This window comes from Diadema antillarum, unplaced genomic scaffold, assembly GCF_040938485.1.
Source record: "Diadema antillarum isolate AM-2024a unplaced genomic scaffold, OU_Dant_1.0 seq00000288_RagTag, whole genome shotgun sequence".
Classification (NCBI taxonomy): Eukaryota; Metazoa; Echinodermata; class Echinoidea; order Diadematoida; family Diadematidae; genus Diadema; species Diadema antillarum.
The window spans coordinates 328630-348058 of record NW_027271315.1 but is presented as its reverse complement, the minus strand read 5'-3'; the positions used below and the strand labels follow the sequence as shown (position 1 = coordinate 348058).

The window sequence follows — 19429 nt, the reverse complement described above, 5'->3', positions numbered from 1 at the left end:
AGTTTGGTCGTATTGCGCGTAAACTGCAGAGAAATCAAAATGGAAAAAAAAAATATATGTAATGATTTAATCATAGAATCTATTTATTCATATTGAATACGCCCAAATATACGCGTATATAGCTACTTAAGTTGTATTCTAACGAATTGATAGAATAATGAATAATACCCTTGTGCAATAATATTGATTTATAAAATGGGTTCAAGAATGTAGCCAATTGGAAGCGCTGAAATGAGTCACGTGTGCGTGCATTAATTTCTCACTAACATGCACGGCCTGACGTCACAATGTTTACACTAGCAGTGCGCACTCAATCAGTTGTTACAAGTGCATCGCGCGCTACTATACTCGCTGTCAATCCTGTAAACAACTTCTAGTTCGGGCTGCCGGCCGGCCTTTCTTGTGTGCATAACATGTGTGGCGTACGTCATACTCTTATACGTACAGTACTTATATGTGCGGGATTTCCGAGTGCTACGTGCGTTAATGTTTGGGACGAACATCTTCGGACATCGATTCTTGAGCGAGTGCTACATGTAGCTGACTGGTATTGACCCACAAAGGTACATGAAAAATTCTGTTAGTTTTCGACCCATTTTATAAAACAAATGAGGCACAGGATTATTTCGTGGCGTTAGTGGAGATGCAGCTCACTCTTGGGTATTTACAATGTAGTGCAACATGCACGAGTGCGCTACATCTCCACTAGCGCACTCTATCCTGTGCATCATTTGTATACCACTGAATAAGAGTGTGTTCAGTAAGTAATGCAAGTCGATTCCTTCACGAAAAGATAGAACATTTATCCCCCCCCCCCAAAAAAAAAAAATAAATAAATAAAATAGAGAGAATCGTTATCTATCACGTGGTAACATGGATATCTAGGTATGTACAATTTATACGCCACAGAATTCCACTTCTCTAATCAGAGCCACGAACAGATATCGCTTTACATAATCAGTAATGTCAACTATTCATTGCTGCATTACTTCAAAATGAAATATACATGTGGGAACATTGCACTACATTTATATATCTACACGTTTGAAGTTACAATCATTATTATAGATATAATGTTGTGGGGAAACCTTTGACCAAAATGTCAATGCTGTAGTCTATGGCAACTACTCAGTATATAGGCAGTGACATTATTTGACACGTAAAGCTGCACGGGTTATTATCCCACGCTGACATTCAATTGCACTATGTGGAGCTGGGACAACTTTTCTCATCGGATTTCAAAGACGTTTCAAGCAGATTTTCAGGGAGAAATGAGTATGCGGGCATGAGCTAGTTGTAGTAATGATAAGGCAACACCCGGCCAAAACCATCGATTTGGGCGACCATTGACGAATGCGCTAGGAGCTGTTTCGCCATTTTGTGCTTTCAGAACAGAAGAAAACAATGCAAACTCGGCTTATTCTGTTGAACAGTACGGACGCCTTGAATATTGTCTTCCCCTCTTCCATAGACGTTTTGCATTGCCATCACGTACAGTAAGGACAAGGGTCAATCGCTTTAGAATAGCTGATGTCGCGGAGAGTAAAGTGTATGAAAGCCAGGTATTTACAGTTGGGTTTACAGAAGGCCTACAAAGTACTAACTGCGCCGTTTTCGCATGAAGATCTTGAAGTTGTACAAACGGATGCCGTTGCGGCGCTATATTTCCTTAATTTTTCAACAAAAACTACTAGGAATACTTACATGGGTCGATCAAACCCAAATGATTCCCATCGGTGACTGTTTGATGCATTTCATTGTTTATGATGCAGAAAATGTCTTATAAGGCGAATATCTTCAGCTCACCGATGCTCACTAAAACTCACAATCACTTGCTCATGCGCACAGCATGCATGCAGTGCAGTTCATTGACAGCTGTATTGCTCGCTACATGATGCATATTCATTTCGCCTTATATGCACCGTGCGATGACGCATTATTCATATCCTTGAGCATCCGTAACGTTGACGTCATTGTTCACGCATGCGTAGATGCGTACCAATGGATATTCACATTCAAAAAGCAAGACTCTCCGCTAGGGCAGGCCGCTAACTCCAAAAAAAAAAAAAAAAAAAAAAAAAGTGGAAAATTTTAGTTTCCAGATAAATTGGTGAGAAGAACCAAGTCAACTGGGTAATATATATTTCATCTTTTATTGTCACTGGGTTTATGATAGAAATGTAGCCATGGTTTATTTGTGAAGTCGCCGCATGTGGCAATAGGGAGTTGTTCGTGATTTCAGCTTCAGCTCAGATGCGGGGTAGCCGCCAGGTCTCCAGGGCTAACAAAGTACGTACCGCTGAGAACAAAAAGAAAGCTATTTCGATGCTCTGGGGTGGTTCTGAAGCAGTGCCGGGTAGTGTGAGGTACTTTACAATGGAATGCAAGCTATGAATTCATGCTCCAAATTGCAACTAACTAGTAATGTACAAAATCTGAGGATTTATCAAAAAATATTATCGTATGCTGTAGGAGCCCAATATACATACACTGACAGCCGGGCCACTCGGTTGGACTGGTGTTTATGGTACACAGTTTGACGATCTTTTGAATATAATGATCTGTTAAATACACTGATGAACACTTACCTTCCAATGACCGTTAAGCGCTTAGTCGATGGAGAATGTGTTACCTTGGAAGCATAAAAGGTAATATGTTTCTGTTGGAGAGGTCGCACATGCCAGTCCACTGTGTTCTTTCAGCAGAATTGCAGTGACATAAAATGTATTACAGGACTCCTATAGAACACATTCCCGTAATGTATTCAGATCAACATTCAAACTCATCCGCCGGTAGGCATGTACTGTTGTATGAACCAAAACGCGAGATGCATAACTTGTGCTTGCACGTCGCTGTTGGTGTGCGAACGGTGTTGGGGTCATATTTTTGATCCTTGTCACTGCACGGCCGTACTGTGTGTTGTAAAGTTAAATATTAACTTTGTTTTCAAATAAATACCAGTAGATAGGATGTTTTGTGATACAACCGACCTACAACGCATCAATTAATGTGATAACTCAAAAATGTTTAAAATAACTGCTCCCAAAAGTGAACTACAGCTGTATACCTTTAACGGCTAAACGGTAACATCCTTGAATGCCTATCGCTTAATAACCATATTAATCTGTTAATACTTGTTTGTTTCTATGTTTGTTCGTATGTGTTCCTATTAACCATGCAAGCAAGGAAAACACTGAAATCAAACACAAAACCAGGCTCATGGATTCTTAGTGTGATTTAGTACAGAAAAGGATTGTGTCAAAGAGCAACTCCTCAGTATAATATGACTAAACTCGAATACCAGTAAACAGACTGACAAACAAACATACACACACACACACACTCACTCACATAGCGTAACCGCACTACTGATGGCAATCGATATGATAGTTTTTTTTTATATTTGCTATTCTTTGTGACATATAGACAGTGGCGTACCGTGGGACAAGACATTGGGGGGGGGGAGGGGCACCTCATGGCAGCAACATCAGATTGGCATAACGGTACAATTAAATGCGAGCGAGCGGAGCGAGCGAGCTTGAAAATTTTGACATTTTACAGTCCAAAAACTGCCGTTTGTAGCTATATTTTTTCGCTTTGGAAATTAAGGGGAGGGGGCGCACCGGGCGCAACTGCTGGCAATTGCTGGCAGTAACATCAGGAGAATGGCGTAACGACTAAATGCGAGCGAGCGAAGCGAGCAAGCTTGAAAATTTTGACATTTTACAGTCCCAAAACTGCCGTTTGTAGCTATATTTTTTCGCTTTGGAAATTAAGGGGGGAGCGCATCGGGCGCAATTGCTGGCAATTACTGGCAGTAACATCAGGAGAATAGCATATAACGGTTTAATGCGAGCGAGCGAAGCGAGCGAGCTTGAAAATGTTGACATTTTACAGTCCCAAAACTGCGGTTTGTAGCTATATTTTTTCGCTTTGGAAATCAAGGGGAGGGGGCGCACCGGGCGCAACTGCTGGCAATTACTGACAGCAACATCAGGAGAATGGCATAACGATTAAATGCGAGCGAGCGAGCTTGAAAATTTCGACATTTTACAGTCCCAAAACTGCCGTTTGTGGCTATATTTTTTCGCTTTGGAAATTCAGGGGGGGGGGCATCGGGCGCAACTGCTTGGCAATTACTGGCAGTAACATCAGGAGAATGGTATATAACGGTTAAATGCGAGCGAGCGAAGCGAGCGAGCTTGAAAATGTTGACATTTTACAGTCCAAAAACTGTCGTTTGTAGCTACATATATATATATATATTTTTTTTTTTCGCTTTGGAGGGAGGGGGCGCCCGGTGCGCCCCCTGGATCCGCCACTGGTAGTCAAGGGTGTTTATGTTCATCGTTCATGATAGGGGGAGGTATGACCAGCGAGGGGGCGTCGAAGTGACCAAACGGGAGAAGGATGTCCAAAATCTGCACTTTATATATAGAGCATCCCCTAATTGTTTGTGTTTGTGAGTGTGTGTGTTTCATATAGATGGAAAAGTTAGGAAATGGCCAAGGTCAAGTCTTATTATTGGCAATGCAAGGCATTTTGGTAGAGACTAGTATGTAAAGCAACACTGCAAAATCAATGATCTAGCTTTGATAGCAAATGTGTACAACCTACATCACATTGCGCAACATTGCAGCGACTCTTTTTGCCGTTCTGATGTTCTGAGTACACTGTGCACATCCTGCTTATATTCAAAATGCCAACCAGGAATCAAGCTGAATCACAATCTTTTGTCGTCTCCGGGCTTTTTGAACAATGTTTCACTATATATATACCTCTTTAGTTATATGATTAAAAGAAATCTTAGAAAAATATCTTTTTTCTTGATCACCCTTTCATGTCGATTTCAAAAGCAGTTTACTAACCCTTGAATTACCATTTTGGTATAGGTTTTTTTCTTTTTTTCTTTCTTTTTTTACCAGCGGATGGGGGGGGGGGGGGGCGCCCCCCCCCCCTCGTATACGCCACTGCATATAGATGTTTATAGTGACGACATTTAATCATTTTAGTTTTGTGCAACCATTACCATTGTGAGTGTGTCACACCAGGGAGGTGAGTCACCTCCCTGGTCACACGTACACACTATAGATGAATAATGTGTAGTGTGATACATGCTGACTGTTTTGTTTTCAAGAATATGCATATTTCGAAGAATGTTTAGTCACATAATAATACTTTACACAGCTCGAGAACAGCCATGAATACAATGTGTATATTAAATACGAAAAACAGAGTTCCTGGAGCAGCATCACTGTCATCGATTCCGATTATGTTGTACGATTTTCTTCATCCCAACCTACACAAGGAAACGTAAAGCTAAAGTAACAAGTGAATGTGAATTCATTCTTCAAAACAACATTAATGTAACAAGCTATGTGCTCCGTAATATGATAGGTATACAAGCGACACACAGTATGATCAATTGTTCATTTCAGTACAATGTATAATTCTCTCCAAAAGACTGTGATTATGCTTGCTGTAACCATGCAGGGGTTGTAACAGTGAATGAAAGGCTTAGTTAATACAATTGCCATGATCGCTGCTTTTCTCTCCTGCACGTTCTCCAAGAGATATACATGTAGTTCACGGAGTATATCCTAAAACCGTACGTGCTCCGGATTTAAATCAAGTTTATCCAGGGCTGAAAGTTTAAACACGTTGGCCCGAATTCACGTAGGTGGTACATGAAACCATGGTTTAAATCATGGACAAAAACTAAGGAGCGCCAAGTGTCGCACGGAATATTGGTCATTTCGTCGACAAAATGACCGTTTCGTTAACGAAATTATCATTTCATGGACGAAATGTTCATTTAGTTACAAAATGTTGTCATTTCGTTACAAAATAATCATTTCATCGACGAAATGACTGATTTCGCAACGAAATATTCCATGCGACACTTGGAGCTCCATGGTTTTTGTCCATGGTTTAAACCATGGTTTCATTTGTACCACCTTCGTGAATTCGTGCCAATGGGGTGCTTAGCTTCCTGGTGTCAAGTAAGAACTAACAGGTTATCATACTGGGCGGAACAGCAAGCAAGTTCGATGCTGCGGGGATCGTATTTGATACTATATACATATTTCGATCGTTCTAGACATTTCAATCATTACTTTGGATTGAAACTACTTACGAATGACTCTGCTGTTTTTTCAAGACTCTTCGGTGACTGCCAATTATGAATCTTTTCATAAAACAGGCATTTCAGAATGTGGACGGAAACGTCTACTTTCACGAGACACTGCGTCCCTCCTCCGTTTAAACTTCTCTTTTCTTTTAAGCTGGTTGAAGCATTTTCCCGGTAACAAAGCCTACCCAGACTATATCTATATCACTCCTTCTCAGACATCACATTTTGTTCTTTTATCCTACACGTCAATACAAGATTAATGTACGCATATTATTGAATCATTACAGACCTGTATTTATCACGTTCTTTCTCAGTTTAATTTGTTGAGCAGAAGGCTTTGAAACTTGATAGTAAATTCATGCTGGTTTTATTGTTAAAGGCCGTGTCACACCATAACGCGGGCTTGTGGCGAGGAGGTAGTTTCCAGCACGTAGAAGATTTTCAGCGGGCGAACAAGAATGTTTGCAATTTTCATTCATGCCTTGTCATACCGTACGGGGGAACTTCTGCGGCTTGACTTGCGGGGAAACAAATTTACTCCAAGTAGCTCTCCGCAGTTGGTCCGCACCTGACAGTATCTAGCGCGTAGTTGCCCGGAGGTGCTCACGCAAGTCCGATTTAACCGCAGCCAAGTTTTGAGCATGACCAAAACTTTTTCCGGATGAGTCGCGGGAATGCCCGTAGAGGTCCACGCAGGACGCCAGTAGGAGTCCCTTAGCGGCAGTACTTCCCAGGCAATTCCCACGCAGGTACTTCGCTGTCCCGTATGCAGCCAAGATAATGAAATTCTGTGAGATTTCAGCCATTCCATTAGAAGAATTCCTTCACTATAAAAGTTGTCAGCCCCCACGCGACTGGTACAAAGGTCACACAGTATACTCGCAAGTATAACGCGTCCAGCAAGTAAGACACATGCGCTGACTCGCACAAATCCTTTTTCGCCCTCAGGAATGTCCGGTATGCTAGAAAATCCCTACACGTAACAAGCCCGAGTAGCTTGCCCGGAAAGGTGTGACAGGGCCTAAACACGGTTGCGGGTAAAAAAATATGCGTGCGCATCTCCGGGCGACTACTTTCGAGATACATGCTAGGTACTGTCATGTGCGGATATCTACGGGGACCTCCGGGTAGTCAAAATTGTTCTTTGCAAGTCGCACGCAAGGCTGGTGTGACACGGCCTTTAGAGGAATTGACTAGTCAGGTGTTAATTTCGCGTAATGGACACAACGTATAACATTCATCCCATTGGCTGGGATGGTCTTGCTCCGTTTATAGTGTATAGGTCTACATTTCTATAACATCAATCCATTGGAAAAGTTATATTATATTAAAAAACAGAAAAAAGGGGAAAGAACCACACTCATCGCATATCTCTCTCCTTCCAATCAATTTCCATTTCTTTCTTTCCCCCACCCTCCTTCAAAATTCTGGATCATTTCAGCACGTTGCAGATGTGAAATAGAAAAAAAGAGTGTCATCAGCGTACATCTTTGTCACGATAAATAAGGTACGACTTCTAAATCTAAGAGATCAAGCAATATGCCAGAAAAACTGCAAGATTAATATTCAATTCAATTCAGTTAGGCCCATATCAAATTTATTTCATTTTTCTGCAGAACACAAATTGAATATAAATTTAACAAGGTATATGCAAAAAGATTGCGATACAGTGAACTCAGTTGGCAATCGTAATATAAAGAAAATCATGAAAAAGAAGACAAAGAAACAAAATACAGGTACATGTGTATTGCAACAACATACACATACAAAGCAATACGATGTTTACTTCCATAGTGGCAAATACATATTACACATGATTATAGGCATTACTCTAAAGAAGGCAGTACAATTGTATCTGGCGTAAAAATTAACAAAAAAAGTCTATGCAGCCGCAACCTTTAACAAATGCATTCTCCAGCACAGGTCTATGTATTAACAACATACTGCTGTAGATGGTTAACGACATGATAAAAGATACCAGATCAAAGATCATAGTCCAATCGGGGAAGCGCACATTTATTTACAACATGGTATTTTGTCCAAATACGTTTATTTCACTTGTATTTCACTTCATAAATATATTCCGTTTAGGCTGACGAAAATATAGACACAATTATGTAACGTCTATCGGACAATTTTGTGATGAGTCCTCTATGTGATGACAATGAAGTAAAAAAAACCTCATGAGTCAAAAAATCAAAGAGTCAGTATTCTCTTTATAGTCAAAATAAATCACATCTTTACCTAAAATAGATTATGTCCATCTAAAACAATGTAAAAAACATTGGTGAAGCCATGGGACGCTCATTAAACATATATGAATTTAAACTGATTTGGCAAAAGGAAGCAAGTGACACAAATGCTATTTCGGTCCAATAGGCAAATTGTATACATATTTGAAGTGTTCACTGGAATGAGTGTCATCTATTGCATGATAGCTCGACTTAATGTTTTTTTTTTTTCGGTTGTACAATATTCTTTACTTACTTCCATTTGCCACAGGAGGGCGGTATAAAACGGTCCACCGACATTGGTACAGTATTGGCTATTGGTGGTAACCACTGATCTCTTACTATAGGAAAAGAGATCAGTGGTTATTACCACTTGAAAAAAAAAAGTCTCGAATCCTTGGCACAGTTACGGTAGTAATGTCATCCGTGGTATTAAATTCGACACAAAAACCACAACAACATAACAAACAAACAAATAACAATTCCTCAATCTCACCTTCAGAAACTGGACAAATGGAAAAACACAGTCAATATTGAAAGCTGGCAAGCAGGCCAGTGCTAACCGTTGATTTTGCAAACAAATTCACGTATATAAAGCCCTTTTTTCACTTGTATTTCTTAACCCCGTACTTTCTCTGACCCAGGACTATCGTTAGCCCCGTACCATTTTTTTTTTCAGCTTTTTACACACGCCAATTGTGACAGTGCACCTCAAAACGAACATAAAGTCGCACACACTGATTTTGCGTGAGGACCGAAAATAAGTGAAATGGGTCAACCTAGCCGAACTTGACTTGTTCATATTTTCTGAAACAGCGGGTCTTCTTTTACATTATGCTAAAATTTGGTATCATAAAACGGGCGGGAAAGTGTGTTTTTTTTAGCAGTTTTTCTCGAACATTTTTGGTAGAATAGTGTGATTAGGTGTGTCTTTAGAATCCCCTTTTCATTTCTGAAAAACTTTGTCCACACTCTTCACTTTCAACTCTAATAACTTTTGAAAGGACAGTGCTACTGCTTTGAAAGTTTGCATTGATTATAGACAGAATGTGTTAATGAGGCATGCTTAATTTCAGTTTAATCTGATAATCCCTTCATTGTTGTTACTCTGGTGGTTTACTTCCTGTTTTTTGTCCCATTCATCGCACAGCCAGCGCGGTTTGGTAAAGATTAAGCGCTTGAATAGACACTGTACTTTAGAGCCTCTTTTCTCAGTTCACACTTTTCCTGAGTTTGTGCTTTCTTTCCAATATTTAGATAGGTTAGGAGAGTCCATTTGATTTGAGTTATACATCATTTTAAAGCTTAATGTCTGCTCTTTCAGAATATGGTCTTAACTAAAAATTCATGTCTGGCGACTTTTTGTTTGTTTTGAGGTGCAGGGTCACAATTAGTCCCGTACTAATCTCTTGTCCGGGGCTAAGGAGAAAACTGACCTTTTTACACCCGTATTTCTTAGTCCGGTACATTCAAAACCACATGAATATTCATGATTACGCTGTGCACTGTACACGTACACGCACGTACCGGCAACACTTGATTACCTCGCTTCTGATTGGTCAGTGGGGGTCGGACTTCGTCTCCGTCGCTTAGTCCCGGTTTTTTTTTTTTCGTTCTGTTTACACTCGCTTGCTTAAGGCACCGCAATTGTGGTGCTAACCCTGCTATTTTGTAGGGCCAGATAGTACCGGACTATCGGTGGGGCTAGCCCACTTTGGCAAAAACAAGTGTATAAACAGAAAGTGGGCTAAGGAAAGTCCGGTACCAACGGTGGGGCTAAGGCCTCCCCCCCCCCCCCCCCCCAGCCCCACCGTTGGTACGGGACTAAGCAAAAATTTGCAAGTGTAAAAAGCCCTTAATTCTCCTCGCGCAACAACATACAGACAAACAAGCAAAAAATATGAAAGAGGTTTTTGATTTCTGACGTGCAGTTCCTTCGGTTACCATGCAGAATCTGTACGTGCATGACACATTACACACTGAAACAAATGGCGTATAGAGACTATTTCATTTGCCTCTTTTTCTTAGTACAGTACTCTCCGCGTAATCGGGTATCGCTTAAACGGGTACTCCGTTTATTTGGGTAGTACTGTAATGTCAAAATCAGTTCCAGTGTACATTAAAATGACCTGATGATCGGGTTGCCTCTCCGCGTAAATGGGAAAATAATTTTCTTCTAATCTAATTTCTGTCCACATTTTATCGCAGATAAAACACTTTATGAAATCATGAATGTCAAAAATGTCCACGACTAATGTATTCTCTGCTTAATTTGCAGAGAAGACCGATCATTTTGGGAGTGATTAAATATGAAAACACATGTATCAGTATACCCGATTTACCACATGTAAACGAACATTACACATGTACCTGGCACTCACAATTGCATACACAAACAGGAGTTGAACACACAAGTTGTGCGCTCCTCCCTTACAGACAGGAGTTGAACACACAAGTTTTGCGCTCCTCCCTTTACTTGCTCCTCATTTTACTTGCTCCGCAACAACATTCACAATACGAGAAGTTTGCAACGAAAACCAGGCCATGCACCAGCTCCATAATTTTGCTTTTCCCAAGTCACTTCTCGAAAAGTACCCGGTTACCCGACGTTCTATGAGACTAATGCACGCAAAGAGACTTATTCATTTCGGGAAATGCCTGCGTGTTAACAAGGAGTCCATAGTCAAACGACAAAGTTTTCTGAAGACATATTTGTCCATAAAAAGAGTGTAAATTATTGCTTGTGACCGAGCAAATAATAATGCAATGTGCCGTGTTAAGCATACAATGAAGGTGTTTGGTGCAGAGTACAATATACATACACATTGTATTGTGTGTGTGTCAATTTTGAATGAGACATGTTTCTTCTGTTAATCGGGTGCTCCGCTTAATCGGGTAGGAAACGCTCTGCTCAAGCCTACCCTATTATGCGGAGAGTACTGTATTTATGGCAATGTCGCTTAACAATGTGACGGCTTGAAATAAGGACAAAAACGAAATCAGCAACAGCAAAGAAAAACAGGTCACCGGTAGTCATGTAAGTGGGATCGAGCCATTCTCACTGATGCACGGGGGGTTGTCGGGGCTGGTTGTCCTTGCCCGCTCGGAGGAAGATGAAATCGGTGAGCCACGTCGGTGCATAGGAAAGCGGGAGAAATATGATTTTCATGTCCAGTCCGCATGAGTAGCGGGTCCTAGGCCAGCGGGAGAGCAGTGCATGGATCATCGCATTGGTCACGAGTGTGAGATTGGGCGATGTGACAAAGCTCATAAAGTTCACTGTGGCGTGGCCGACTAAAAACAAAAAAGTCATAAAAACGATAAACTGTATTAACACAATATCCATAAATTCTTTTTCAGAATTCAATTCAATCCAAACTTCGGGTTTTTTTTTTTTTTTTGTCAACAGAATGATACATGTACATCATGGTTGCTGACATTGGACACGCATTTGAACAATATGAAAAAGCAAAATAGAAGTTTGTTTATGCCTTTGATTTACCAAAACAAACTAACTAACAAACACACACACACACACAAACGAACACACTTTATCAAATTCATGAAAATCTTCCGTCGAGATGTTTTCATTGCAACTGATTGACAAATTGCCCTTCATCGACCTAAATAAGCATTGAATTGATCAGTGTTTTGGTAGAAGCCACGACAAAAATACATGTAGGTACGTACTCGAGCAGGATTCGAACCTACAACCTCCTAATCTCCGGACAGGCGTCATCTCCACTAGACCATCGAGCTTCCGCCCGACAGCAAGTGTTGGTTCTAATCATTCACAGCACGCAGCGGATACTGCGAAATTATCATGATAATTCAAATTCATGAAATTCTTCCGTCGAGATGTTTCCATTGCAACTGATTGAGAAATTGCCCTACATCGACGTAAATAAGCACTGAATTGATCAGTGTTGTATTCGTATCCATGATCATATCTACTACACTATAAAACACTGACCAATTCAGTGCTTATTTACGTCGAGATCATGGCTACTACTAAAACACCAATCAATTCAGTGCTTATTTACATCGATGTAGGGCAATTTGTCAATCAGTTGCAATGAAGCACACTTTTACTGATGAAATGAAGGAAGGAAAAGGGATAGAAGATAAAAGGGGAGAACGAATGCAACAGACAAAAGTAGAATTGGACCAGTGAAGTGTAAATAGAAAAAAAAAACATCAGAACGCAATCATTCATATGAAGAAGAAAAATTAGACTCACTCTCTTCGTAAAGGTTTGAATCATACTCGGCCTTCTTCTCGGCGGGCAGTCGCTCCCATGTCGCCTTCATCTCTGCCTTGTACCGATCGCCGTCCGTTAAATTGGTCCTAAAAAAACCCGGCTCCAAAATGCTCACTTTAATGCCGTAGTCCAGCATCCGACTTTCTCTCCTTCGGGTAAAGATGAACAAAGACACAGTGTAAGGACGACCTCTGATAAATTTCTGCACTTCGTCGTTAAAGTGTTACGCATTAAAACAGTATGAATGATGAATACAAAACTGTCTTGCAGTGACTTTGACGGTGAACAAAGAAACTTAAAGACTGATGTTGCTAATACATCTTATGCTAGTGGGGAACATTGGGCATTATTATGGCCTGTCAATGCAATTATTTCTATTACTTTATCCCTCCCTTCATTCCTTAATCGAAATCCTTGCTAGACGTGCTTTTAAAGGGGATGGCTAGTAACGGATCAGTGGGAATCAGTGGGAATGCCGAGGGATGATTGTTCCAATCCTTGTGGGATTCATTTAAGAGTACATTATATATCTATTCTTGTGTGAAAATTATTTGCTTCAGAATGGTCTCATATTCATGTAATGTGCAGTTTAATGTTTCCAGGTAAGCGTCCCTGGTCAGTGACGGGGCATTAATCTGCACATTACTTGAATATGAGACCGTTCTGAAGCAAATAATTTTCACACAACAGTAGATATATAATGTACTCTTAAATGAATCCCACAAGGATTGGAACAATCATCCCTCAGCATTCCCACTGATTCCCACTGATCGGTTACTAGCCATCCCCTTTCAATTTATAGAAGATCCATATCTCGTCTTCCATCTACACCACCGGCCAACATTGGTAAATTCAAGAACCACCTTTTCACTCAAGCAGTGACTATACTCGAAAATGGTTTAATGCGTTGTTTTAGAAATAAACGTGAACTGTACAGGAGTCATATCTATCACAGATTGACTTGATGTTGGAAACACACAACTGTTTTAAATTGAATAGTTCCTCCAAGTGAATAAAGAAGAGTAACATCTTTGTTTCGTACGTGTTTTTGTTGTAGTCATTGTAATTTCAGTCATCTGTTTTATTGTTATTATCGCTATCATAATCATGAATTCTTAAAACTAAACAAAACAAAACAAAACAAAATAGAGTAAAACGAAACCAAACAAAACAAATCAAAATCCATGGCGTATACCTCAGTGTGTCGGAAAAGGCCTGTATGCCGTACTTTGATTCGGTGTACCCGCCCGCACCCAAAGCCACTCGAGAGAGGGCGCTAGCTATGTTGACAACTCGACCTCGAGCTTTCCTGAGCAGCGGCAGGAAAGCGATGGTGACATCGATGACGCCGGTGAGATTGACCCCGAGGGTGCGCTCGTAGTCTTCCTTCGAGCACCATCCGATGAGGCCAGGGGTATGGGCGATACCGGCATTGTTCACAAGTCCCCACAGACCTGCGGAAAGAAAGTCGTTTGAGTCCCTTTCTTTCGTTGTTGTAATGATTATGATGATGACAATGATAATGATGATGATGATGATAATAATAATAATAATAATAATGATAATAATAATAATAATAATAATGATAATAATAGTAATGATAATGACAATGATAATAATAATAATAACAATAATAATATATAATAATAATAATAATAGTAATAATAATAGTAATAATAATGATAATAATAATAATAATAATAATAATGATAACGATAATAATAACAACAATGACAACAATAATAAGTTTTGCTCGTCAACGCTCTTTTCCCATCCCTTTTCTCTCGGCAATTAATCTCTCTTGAGAAAACTGAGTAATCACAATAATGTGTAAGTACAATGTAATTAGTAGAACCATAGATATGGAGCTTGTAACAAAATCAAAGTGAGTATGATAATAGGTAGGGCCTCCCCATATCAAGAACTGGAAAAGACCTCTAAATACATTTAATGATAAAGTTCAGTTTCACATTTCATCGCTCTACCATTCTTCTCTTAATTTGCCCTTCTTCAATCTCATATAATTTTCTTCCTGTCATTTATCTTCTATCATCTTTCAGTCTTACAGTATTCAGTACTACCTATATTGAATTATTTTTTAAAATTCTTTTCCACCTTCTGCTTCTCTGCTCCTCCTCACTCTTCCTTTTTTCCTCCTACTGCTCCTCATAATCCTAGTTAATTCTAATGAGGTTAAAGGGATGGTACAGTATTGGTGGAGATGAGACTTGGGCTTTTAACTTTTGGCGAGATACCAAGAAAACATTTAGGAAATTAGTACAGATCATACCATTTTGAGAGGAATTAAAAGTTAAGTGTATTTGATGAAAATCGGGTGTGGAATGACTGAAACATCCAAAAACAAAGTAATACAAAGCGATCGTAGTAAAGTGTGGGTCCCACAATCGCTCTGTTTTGGATATCTCAGCCATTTCAACAACAAAAAAAATCATCAAAGAAACGCTGAATTCCTTATGGAATTACATGCTCTTTTAAATTTCATAAGAGGTTTCTTATTACCTCACCAAAAAAGGTTAGAAACCTGAAATTAGGTCTCAACCAAAACTATATACGATCCCTTTGACATGGAATTCTTTGTCTTTCTTTGTTTGTTGTGTGTGTGCTTGTGTGTGTGTGTGTGTGTGTGTGTGTGTGTGTGCGTGTCTGGTGTTCCTCTTTCCCCCTCGGTTGAATAGATTACGAGTCCTGTCTTGCCGGATGCCCACCTTTGCCTTTAGGAAGCTTCTCCTTTACGAATCGCAAGGCGGCCTCGACACTCTCGTGATCGGTGACGTCGAGGCGAAGGGTGATCACCCTCTCCGACGTCTTCTCCTCGAGCTCCTTCTGACCTTTCGATGTCAGGCAGGCAGCGAAGACGCGGACGCCGCGGCTGTCGAGCTGCCTGGTCACAAGATTGCCGAACCCGCTGTCGCAGCCGGTAACGAGGACGTACCTGTGATGAGCAAAATTTACAGGGAATATACAAAGGTAAAAATAAGAGGGAAATTAGCGTCATGCTGTCACTCAACTCGCTTCTTTTACTACTTTTAATAGTATCTATGAAGTTTCGGAGCTTTGTACTCTTCATCCTCTTTCGCTCTTTTTTTTATAGATTATATTTCTTTTTTCTTATTCTTATTTCTTATTCTTTCTTATTCTTTTTTTTTTTGGGGGGGGGGGGTTGTTTACAATGTACCATACTACACAATGTGGCATGGAATTAATCATTCAAAACTTACTTGTCCGTGATTCTCGTCACGAGACGAGACCGGAGCAGGCTCTCGAGCAGACGAAAGATGAAAATCGCTGCGGCCGTGAAGGCGGCAGCGATGATCACACCCCACATAGTGACTTCCATAGTTTGGTCGTATTGCGTAAACTGCAGAGAAATCAAAATGGAAAATACAAGTAATAATTTAATAGAATATATTTATTCATATTGAATACGTCTAAGTATACGCGTATATAGCTACTTAAGTTGTATTCTAACGAATTGATAGAATAATGAATAATACCCTTGTGCAATAATAATGATCCACTGAAGAAGAGTATGTTCAGTGGGTAATGCAAGTCGATTCCTTCACGAAAAGATAGAGCATTTATCCCCTCCCCCCCAAAAAAAAAAAAAATAAATAAAAGAGAGAATCGTTATCTATGGGTGTGAAGTTTGGGGTTTTGAGGATTTGAGTCAAATCGAAATTTTTCATAGGAAATTCTTGAAATCGTTGTTATGTGTAAATAAATTTACACCAGATTGTATGGTATATGCAGAAACCGGGAGAACACGACTGGCTAATACTGTTAAATATCGTATGGTTAGCTTCTGGCTGAGGATCGTAAAGGGTTCTTCTGCTAAATATTCATTCAGGTGTTATACACTCCAAAGATTAATAAGTCAACAGGATACGACCTTTGTATTTAAGTTGATATCCCAATTTGAGGAAATTTTAAACCATGCTGGTCTTAGTGTTGTATGGCTAAGAAAAGGGGAAGGGTTTAGTAATAACTGGATATTGAGCACCTTGAAGCTGAGATTAAGTGATATGTCTAAACAGGAATTGATGGCAAATGTTTGGTCAAAAGAGTATGTTTAAATTATAGGGTTTTTAGACGAATAGTCTCTTTGAAAGTTATTTAGTCCAGTTGAGTAAGAGGGATAGCATTTCACTGAGCCGTTTTAGATGTAGGTTAAATCAGTTGCCAGTTAATAATAGAAGATTTGTACAGTCATTTGATGAAAGAGATGTTCAATGCACTTGTTATGATAGACATGAAACAGGTGATGAATTTCACTATGTTTTCGTATGCCCCTTCTTTGAAAAGGAAAGACAGTTATATTTAAGCAATCATTATTTCGTTAAACGTCCTTGCTCAGTACACATGTCCAGATTATTTTTATGTTCGCATTTAGGACAGCTTAAAAAGATTAGTATTATTTGTGAGGCTGATTATTTTTCAAATTTGCAGAAGCCTGAACAAGTTGAGCGTACTTTAGTCAAGAAAGAAAATAATTGTAACTCGCAGTGGCAGAAAAATTAAGCATCCAGTGATACTCGATCTCTAGTAGTTGTATGTCACGATTGTTTGGTCGTATGGTTCATACGATTAGTCAACCTTGCTTGCCAATTTGTATATCACTGTATATATGTTTAGTAGGTATAGACTATTTTATATACATCATTGTAATATATCACAGACATGTATCCTTTGATATTGTAATGACCATATCTTGTATTTATGTGTTGTACTCTCATACCCTGGAATTGGGTCGGAAGAGTTGAATAAAATCTAATTCATCTTATTCTAATTCTCATCACGTATGCACAATTTGTACGCCACAGAATTCCACTTCTCTAATCAGAGCCACGAACAGATATCGCTTTACATAATCAGTAATGTCAACTACTCATTGCTGCATTACTTCAAAATGAAATATACATGAGGGAACATTGCACTACATTTATATACCTACGCGTTTGAAGTTACAATCATTATACTGTAGACAAGTTAATGTTGTGGGGAAACCTTTGACCAAAATGTCAATCCTGTAGTCTGTGGCAACTATATAGGCAGTGACATTATCTGATACGTAAAGCTGCATGATTGGGTTATTATACCACGCTGACATTCAATTGCACTACGTGGAGGGACAACTTTTCTCATTGGATTTCAAGCAGATTTTCAGGGGGAAATGAGTATGCGGGCATGAGCTAAACTGAGAAGGCATCACCAGGCCCAAACCATCGATTTTGGCGACCATTGAAGCTTTATTCACGAATGCGATAGAAGCGGTTTCACCATTTTGTGCTTTTCAGAACAGAAGAGAACAATGTAAGTCGGCTTATTCTGTTGAACAGTACGGACGCCTTTAATATACGGTCTTCCCCTCTCCCATAGACGTTTTGCATTGCCATCACGTACAGTAAGGACAAGGGTCAAGCGCTTTAGAATCGATGATCTGGCGGAGAGTAGTGTATGAAAGCCAGGTATTTACAGTTGGGTTTACAGAAGGCCTACAAAATACGTACCGCTGCGAACAAAAAGAGAGCTATTTCGATGCTCTGGGGTGGTTCTGAAGCAGTGCCGGGTAGTGTGAGGTACTTAACAATGGAATGCAAGCTATGAATTCATGCTCCAAATTGCAACTAACCAGTAATGTACAGAGGATTTATCAAAAAGTATTATCGTATGCTGTAGGAGCCCAATATATATACACTGACAGCCGGGCCACTCGGTTGGACTGGTGTTTATGGTACACAGTTTGGCGATCTTTTGAGTAGGCCCTATACAACTAGTAATGATCGCTTACACCAGGGAGGTGAGACTCACCTCCCTGCTTACACTGATGAACACTTACCTTCCAATGACCGTTAGGCGCTTAGTCGACGGAGAAAGCGTTACCTTGGAAGCATAAAAGGTAATATGTATCTGTTTGAGAGGTCGCACATGCCAGTCTACTGTGTTCTTTCAACAGATTTGCAGTGACATATTACAGGACTCTTATAGAACACATTCAAGTAATGTATTCAGATCAACATTCAAATTCATGCGCCGGAGGGCACGTACTGTCGTATGAACCAAAAACACGGGGTATACACAACCTGTGCACGTCGCTGAACAGGTACGTTGTGTGCGAGCGGTGTTGAGGTCATCTTTATGATCCGTGTCACTGCAAGGCTGTATTTTGTGTTGTAAAGTTAAATATTAACTTTGTCTTCAAATATAAAATACCAGCAGACCACGCCTCGCGAAGTGGGACGCGTGTGGTCTACAATAACGACTATTGTCTAGATTTCTCAGGAGCCTTATGCACTTATACTGCTTTCCGCTATAATGCTGTCTCCACCAATCCTTTGGTTACTAGTAGGAATAATGAAGGGTCCTAAAGTTTATTCAATGTATGCTAGTGTTGTTGTTGTTTTTTCAACATGGCACTGCTAAAACACTTATTAATTAAGTATATTTGAATCGACGCTGGACAATTTGTCAATTTAGTAGCAAGGTACCAATTCAGTTTGTCGTTAGACTACATAATAATCATCAAAGTTATTAAATCATGAACTCTAGGCTGGCCGAGAGCAAAGTGCAGAGAAGTAGGCCTATATTATCTTGAACTCTAGAGGGCTCACGTGATATGAAATAATATGGCTGAGATGAGTGACTGTCGCAAACATTGGGGCTGGGAAAATTGCTATGAAATGTAGACCTATTTCCTCAATGTGACAAGTAATCAAAACAATTGCGGTTCATCTAAATATCAAAGCTACATTATATATATATATATATATATATATATATATATAT

The 19429-nt window shown here is 39.8% G+C and overlaps 1 protein-coding gene across 1 annotated transcript; it reads right to left on the bottom strand.

Moving 5' to 3' along the window:
* Positions 1-11339: 11339 nt before the first annotated feature.
* Positions 11340-18714, bottom strand: LOC139730044 (retinol dehydrogenase 7-like). Its single transcript, XM_071640956.1, has 6 exons — positions 18483-18714; positions 15865-16004; positions 15352-15578; positions 13821-14079; positions 12605-12774; positions 11340-11658 (listed from the first exon to the last, which is right to left on the bottom strand). The coding sequence occupies exons 2-6, from the start codon at positions 15981-15983 to the stop codon at positions 11423-11425; spliced, it is 1011 nt and encodes a 336-aa protein (XP_071497057.1). The 5' UTR covers positions 15984-16004; positions 18483-18714; the 3' UTR covers positions 11340-11422.
* Positions 18715-19429: the final 715 nt, after the last annotated feature.

Bases quoted from the DNA above. Each gene is read 5' to 3' on its own strand.
- LOC139730044 (XM_071640956.1), bottom strand. From the start codon at position 15,983: ATGGAAGTCACTATGTGGGGTGTGATCATCGCTGCCGCCTTCACGGCC. The intron at 14,080-15,351 runs GTGGGCATCCGG...TTCTTTCCGCAG, and splicing joins GAAGCTTCCTAAAGGCAAAG to GTCTGTGGGGACTTGTGAAC. The intron at 11,659-12,604 runs GTGAGTCTAATT...TTTTGTTTTTAG, and splicing joins TTCAAACCTTTACGAAGAGA to TCGGCCACGCCACAGTGAAC.